We start from the raw sequence: 7552 nt of genomic DNA, 5'->3' as shown, positions 1-7552 counted from the left end.
TCCGGCCGGACAGGGCATCACAGTATGGTAAGAGGCGTAACATGTCCGTCACACGCTTGAGGTATTCGGCCAATCACAATGCACTGGATAGCTGGCCAATCAGAGCACACCTCGCTTTTCAGACCGATGATTTTTGTAAAAATCAACGCGTTTCAGAAAGGCCGCAGTTCATAGAGGAGAAGCAATAATGTACAGTATGTGGAAAATAATGTTTTTTTAACCTTAAACCACATAAACACATTTCATTACACCAAATACACAAAATAATGTTATTTTTAGCAACATCATATGACCCCTTTAAAATAAAATTCTTACTACTTTCTATTATATTCTTACTACTTGTTTTCTTTTTATTTATTATAAAAAACCCTTGCTGCATATACTGCGTTAGGCTAACTGAGACTTGTTACAGCACATATTATTGCTCTTTTGTTGGTTATGATTGCTTCTATTGTTCTCATTTGCAAGTTGCTTTGGATAAAAGCATCTGCTAAATGACTAAATGTAAATTAAATCATTATTGTTTTTATTTTTTGTTTTATATGACAGAAATGAGTATCAGTAGTTAGAAGCCATTACATAAAAATTCATGATTTGCTCATTTATGCACACCTAGAAAATTATTTGAAAGTACTTTGAAAAGCTTTGACATGCACAAACATGTAAGTGTTACCTGTGAGAATGTGTGTGTGGTCTCTGGCGGTGGGTCCTGGGTAACTGGTGTGATGAGATGTGGGCTGAGTTGATTGTGTAAGTAAAGGGGTTTGGGGTGGTTGTATGGGATAATCAGGTGGCCGGTGTAGAGCTCCTGTGCACTGTAGCTTTCCGCCCATATCTTATCTACAGAGCATACACACTGTTACTACCACACGCAGAGGATTATGGGAAACAGACAGTCTGTTCTCATGCATTTGCAAACTTTAGCTTGCTGGGGTTGATATTGTTCACTGCAAGCACATAATTTCTATCAGCACAGTGCTTTTAAAAGACACAAGATGTATTGGCATGCAAACACATGCTTTTTAGACATGATAAGACGAGACAAGACAGTACCCAAAACAGTGAAAATTCATTATATTATTGTGACCGTTTTTGTTGTAGGAGGACTCTTATAAGGAATCATTCTGGTGGTGCAGCAAGCATTGTCATCTTAATGTGATTTTACTTTTCTCATTCTGGGTCATGCTTAGCTTCCAGTGAGCATTGGTTTCATTAAATACTGATAAACATTAATAAGTCTTACTTTTTAGTTGATGTTTCTGTAAACTGACAGCAAACTGCCGTGCAGTAATTTCCTCTAGCTAGACTAACTCAATTGGATATATTTAATAATAATGGCTGCATTTTGTGTTTGGAAGTCATTCTTTTTTAATTAATAAAAAAAATGAAAACGCACGTTTAGACATGATAAGACGAGACAAGACAGTACCCAAAACAGTGAAAATTCATTATATTATTGTGACCGTTTTTGTTGTAGGAGGACTCTTATAAGGAATCATTCTGGTGGTGCAGCAAGCATTGTCATCTTAATGTGATTTTACTTTTCTCATTCTGGGTCATGCTTAGATTACAGTGAGCATTGGTTTCATTAAATACTGATAAACATTAATAAGTCTTACTTTTTAGTTGATGTTTCTGTAAACTGACAGCAAACTGCCGTGCAGTAATTTCCTCTAGCTAGACTAACTCAATTGGATATATTTAATAACAATGGCTGCATTTTGTGTTTGGAAGTCATTCTTTTTTAATTAATAAAAAAAATGAAAACGCACTGTTAAAGATAGGTTGACATGCTTGAGCTATTGGTCAGGAAATAAAATCAAAATGAGCATCCCTGGTTAATACTAGCATTTTTTACTATCATAATTTAATTGTAATATACTAGTCCAAAGTTTGACGTCAGAACGATTTTTTAATGCATTTGCAAGAAGTCACTATTGCTGCATTTATCTGATAAAAAATAAAGTAAAATCAGTAATATTGTGAAATATTAATATAATTTAAAATAGGTGCTTTCTACTTGAATATATTTTAAAATGTATTTTATTCCTGTGATCAAAGCTGAATTTTCAGCATCATTACTCCAGTCTTCAGTGTCACATGATCCTTCAGAATTCATTCTAAGATGCTGATTTGCTGCTCAAGAAAAAATTTTTATTATCAGTGTTGAAAACAGTTGTGCTACTTAATATTTTTGTGAAAACTGATATTTTTTGGTGATTCTTTGATGAATAGAAAGGATTTATATGAAATAGAAATATTGGTTACACTTTATTTTACAGTACATGTACTTTCAACAAAGAAATGTCCCAAACATTTGAATGTTGGAGTCTATAATTTCAGAATTTTTTAATATTTAGGATGTTCTATATAACAAATGCTTAAACTTTCTTTGATTTTTCCAGATTTAAATTAGGTTTCGAATCTCAGATTCTCAATGTGGCCTCAACCCTCACTGTCTATGCACATTATTTATTATATTGGATATTTAACTTTGTACTTGACATTTTTATTAAAAATTCAAATACAAATTTAATTTTGTATGTTATTTGTATTCTGGCTATTAGCTATATTATACATGTACTGTAATGGAAAGTAAATAATGTAACTAAGTTATTGGGAAATTTTATGATTTTGTAAACCTGCAAATTAAAAATTGTTTATCAGCATGTTTAAAAATGATTTTGTTGCTGAAGAAAAGGATTTGAATCTGGTGAGAGCGAGTGTGGGAAATACAGTCTTAATGCACCATCTGGGATTATGTTTAACCACAAAAACATACAAAGAGCTAACAGGCTTCAAAATGTGGAAAATCAAAACCAGGAGAAATGAGATTGTAGACTATTTCATAGCAGTGCATTTCTAAATGAGTTATATGCGTGTAGGTTTTATATCAAAACAATATGAAAAGTTCTTTGTTAATAAAACATCCCACTGGAAAGCTTGTTTGCACTGCGGTGACATAGCCAATAATCTCAAACAGGCACAGCGAGACAAGCAGTGTTTGATGTCACATGGGGAGGAACAGGGCAGCTGAGATTGGCTTTTACATGTCCATCAAAGAAATGCTCACCCTTCTAAAAACAAAATGGCTGCCAGTGAGGCTATGCCCAAATGCCCTCCTCATCATCCTATTGGTTAAGAGATGGCAGGGTTTTAGCCAAGTGCAGCATGGGAAAAAAGATCAGGTTAGTATGCGTTTTTATCCAGGTAGAAACGACCCGTAAGCACAGACGCAAGATCAGCTTTCAGCGCGTCAATGTGAAATGCTGAATTATGAGGTTTAAAGGAAACTGATCCTGGATCTGTGCTTAGGGGCAATTTCTACAGTCATGAATAATAGAAATCCATAGGGTTGAGAAGTTATGATCAATATGAAGGCAGTAAAAGGAAATGATGGCGTCTGCGTAGATGATGAAGGCAGCTTCATTTCAATTACGACGACGTGACTGCAATGGAAATGGATGACCGAGCATCCGTTTCCAATTCAGTTTCTAGTATGAATATTTTATTAACAAGTAATGAAATGAAACTGACCACACCTCCAATTTGTCTTTCTTTGGCTTGCTGTTAAGATTAAGCTTTCATGTATATGTGATAAGCAAAATACAGCAACGGTACAATTATTTCATATTCAGCCATATTGAATTTCCACTAAATAAAAAAGCTGACGAGCGTAACAATTATAAAGGAACAGTTCACCCAAAAATGAACATGCTGTCATCATTTCCTCATGTTATTTATGGATTTGGGACGTCATGAGAGTGAGTAAATAATGACAGGATTTTCATTTTGGGGTGGACTGTCCCTTTAACTGTTTGCTGATGTTTGTAGGACCGGATTGTGACCTGATCGGGTGATTTTGGAGGTTTGTGGTTGGTCTGGTCGGGGGGTGTTTTCAAGTAGCCGTCGTCGTAATTATCCGCCATGAGCTTCATACGGTTCTGTGTCTAGGAAAAAAGACGAGGCACAGATGTAAGGAAAGATTTGGGGGGTAGAAACGGATGAACGGGTGGTGGGGGGTGGGGGTGGGGGTGGGGGTTGAGAAGAGATCAATTAAAAGCACATCAATAGACCTCGTTTGCATTAAGAAACCCACCAGTCAAAACAAAGATGTATTTTGTCTAGGCTTTTTAAGTTCTCCAGCAACTCAAAATTTAAAGCAAACAAACAACTTGACCTTGAGGACAGACAGATACACTCGGTCGGAGCCTTGTGACGCAGTCTGTACCTGCTGTTTGAGCTGCTGCACCAAACGGTCCTTCTCTCTCCGCAGCTGGGCCACTTCCTCTTGTGTCTTCTTTTTTTTGGATGAAGACAGCTCCAGCAAAGCTATGTTAGCATCTTTCTCACTTATGGCTGCCAGCAGAGCCTCCTGTCTGTGAGTTACAATTGTTGAAATCAAGTAAGGAAAAAAAAATATTTTTTGTTAACTAAATTAAAAACATATCTATATCCATGTGACCCTGGACCACAAAACCAGTCTTAAGTGTCAATTTTTCACAATTATTGACCTCACTGACGATGACCAGGAGTCTTACAACACTCGACGGAGCAGGTTAAAGGATGCTTGCTTTCACAAGTACAAAACATCTCAGGGGAATATGGATTTTGTCAAAATGATTGTGCATAATTGTCTCAGAAAGACGGAAATAGCTTGCTTATTCTCGGTTTTTTTTTACAGATTCCCAGGAGCAGGGCTGAAGTGTGGAGACAGAAATAGCAAACAGAACGAGCCACGTGCAGAATGAATCATCCTCTGCATTTATTATCTGCACAAATACATGGCATGAAAAAATATACCAAGTTAAAGTTTTACAGCCTATTTTTCTCTCATGTTTATCCCCGTTTACTCTCTATTAACTGATTTATATTATTAACACTACAGCTTGCCAAAGTGACCTCAGAATGAGCTCTCATGTGAACGATGGTTATTTAATGATTTAAAGATGTCATCTGGAAAAGCAATTTATTTAGATCTCATTAAGTTCATTATATAACACATAGCAAATGTGTATCCTGCACAAACAGCAGTCGAAGATTAAATATATTTTAAATCTTTACAATCTGATGTTTGTTGCTGTTCCTATGTTGACGCATGACACTAAGGGACTAGATTGCATGTGTTCAATTAATAAATAATGAAGATTATGAACTAACTTACCAACAGGTCAAATTCCACTGTATCAGACCACTAATTTTCAATGTAGATGGTTTAACATCCAATATATATATACATGGCAAGTGAAAATATGCTGTAAATAAGAGATTTATTCTGCATTGTTGGCAGCTTTATGAATTATAATGGAAGAAATCTGCATATGGACAGTCAATGAGCTCATGCTGTACGTAGACGCATGAAACTATGTAAACTAGCAATGACAACTTCATTCATAACAGGATGGAAGAGTTCTTGTATTATGTTACCCGCTTTCTGTATATAATTTCAAATCTGAATAACACTACCGTTTTTCATGCTGCTATGAAGGCCAACACGAAGTTGGTCGTTTAGTCACTGTCTTAATTTATTAATGTATAAAACAGGATAAAATCATTTAAAACAATCTGTTTTGAATGTGCAACCTACGTAAGGAATATAGCCTGCAGTCTGCGCAAAATAATTTTTTTAAATTTCACAAAACGTGTACGTAGACGCATGAAACTATGTAAACTAGCAATGACAACTTCATTCATAACAGGATGGAAGAGTTCTTGTATTATGTTACCCGCTTTCTGTATATAATTTAAAATCTGAATAACACTACCGTTTTTCATGCTGCTATGAAGGCCAACACGAAGTTGGTCGTTTAGTCACTGTCTTAATTTATTAATGTATAAAACAGGATAAAATCATTTAAAACAATCTGTTTTGAATGTGCAACCTACGTAAGGAATATAGCCTGCAAACTCACTTCATCCTTTCGGTCTCCACTGATTCACGGGACTAGAGATCAGTGGTTAAGTTGTATTTACAACACTGTTCCAGAACACTTCAACCCAAATATTCAGATGTGTGCAGCACATTTTATGGAGGACTGTTTACTGATCCTGGTAGAGTTGACTACAATGCCGGCAGTTCTGACTCACAGACTTTAAGTATGTTTTTTATATTTAAAGAGTTTTTATATTTGTAGAGTAGGGCTTGTTGCTTGTCATTTCTCCGATCACAAATGCAGACATGGTTTTATGTTTCCGCGGCGCGATGCAACACAACGCGTAAAAAGACAGTATAAGTCATTATAATCCATAATTATGTCCCCACTGGATGCAACGAATGCCTCGTTTATAATGGGTTTTCATGTTTTTGAATCATCGCTCCAGCCTGACAGGGCATCATCACAATATGGCAAGGGGCGTAACATTTCCGTCACACGCTTGAGGTATTCGGCCAATCACAACGCACTGGATAGCTGGCCAATCAGAGCACACCTCGCTTTTCAGACCGATGAGCTTTGTAAAAATCGACGCGTTTCAGAAAGGCGGGGCATAGAGGAGAAACAATAATGTACAGTATGTGGAAAAGAATGTGTTTTTTTAACCTTAAACCGCATAAACACATTTCATTACACCAAATAATGTTCTTTTTAGCAACATCATATGACCCCTTTAAATAGGAATCCACGTGATTGGCAATGTTGCGTGAGTGTAAAAGATTTCTCCAACTCATATTTCGCATCATGTTCAAGGTGGTCACGCGAATTTGCCACGTTGACCAACAAGCTGCTTGGTTTGAAAGTGACTTTTGTGTAATCTGTGATTCATTGCTACACTACAGTCTCAGACAGTCCAGTTTTCAAAAGGGGGTTTTGGCTGAGATGCTATAAAATAATCATTTTGGGTTTGCCACAGAACCCTTCTTGAACAGTTCTTAAAGGAACCATTTTTTGTCTTAGTGTGAGGAACATTTCTGGTATCTAAAGAACCTTTCTCCACCTTCTGTGCAATCGAAAGATTCAATGGATGTTAAAGGTTCTTCATGAAACTATATATTCCAATAAAGAACCTTTATTTTTTCAGAGTGCATCAACAATGGGCCTTTTTTTACTGGCGAAATGTTCGCTAATGTGACTGCACCTTAAAGAGCAAGTCATATGGGTTTTTGAAAAACATCTCTTTTGCAGTTTAAAACACAGCTATCCTTAAATGATAAAAATCTGCAAAGTTGTTAATCAAAAACGTGCATGATAAATAAAGATATTGTCTCTCAAAAGACAGAGTCGATTCTGAATCGCCTTAACGAGTCGTCATATTTTCGAATCTTTTGCCTGTTACCGGTATACGTCACTGGGTAACACATTTGCATAATCCCCGCCTGTCCGAGAGTCTTACCTGCCCACAAACACTTCCGCTAGTTAGTGTGTTTACATCATGTTGAAAAGACGCTGTGTTCAAGGATACCACAGAAATACAATTCAAACCTTTTGTTGTGTGCATGTCATTTTACCAAGGTCTGCTTCTCTAATCTTGGCTTTTATCTTCGTTGGCTTCTAATCTTCTTTATTTGGACTAACAAGCTCTCCGAAGCACAACCTGTAAGTACGATTGATACGTT

At 36.4% G+C, this 7552-nt stretch overlaps 1 protein-coding gene across 1 annotated transcript in view; it reads right to left on the bottom strand.

The window, feature by feature from the left end:
* The window catches only part of LOC107554934 (ELKS/Rab6-interacting/CAST family member 1-like), a 29792-nt gene that overhangs the window by 3446 nt on the left and 18794 nt on the right, over positions 1 to 7552 (bottom strand). Inside the window, exons 15-18 of the mRNA XM_016237597.1 lie at positions 4232 to 4414; positions 3849 to 3950; positions 3074 to 3131; positions 674 to 840 (exon numbers count right to left, since the gene is read on the bottom strand). Of these exons, the coding sequence (XP_016093083.1) occupies positions 3105 to 3131; positions 3849 to 3950; positions 4232 to 4414 (312 nt within the window). The 3' untranslated portion in view covers positions 674 to 840; positions 3074 to 3104. The remainder of the gene's footprint in view (positions 1 to 673; positions 841 to 3073; positions 3132 to 3848; positions 3951 to 4231; positions 4415 to 7552) is intronic.

This window comes from Sinocyclocheilus grahami, unplaced genomic scaffold, assembly GCF_001515645.1.
Source record: "Sinocyclocheilus grahami isolate Dianchi unplaced genomic scaffold, SAMN03320097.WGS_v1.1 scaffold520.1, whole genome shotgun sequence".
NCBI lineage: Eukaryota > Metazoa > Chordata > Actinopteri > Cypriniformes > Cyprinidae > Sinocyclocheilus > Sinocyclocheilus grahami.
Note: the sequence above shows the minus strand (reverse complement) of the source record. Positions and strands in the feature narration are given on the sequence as shown.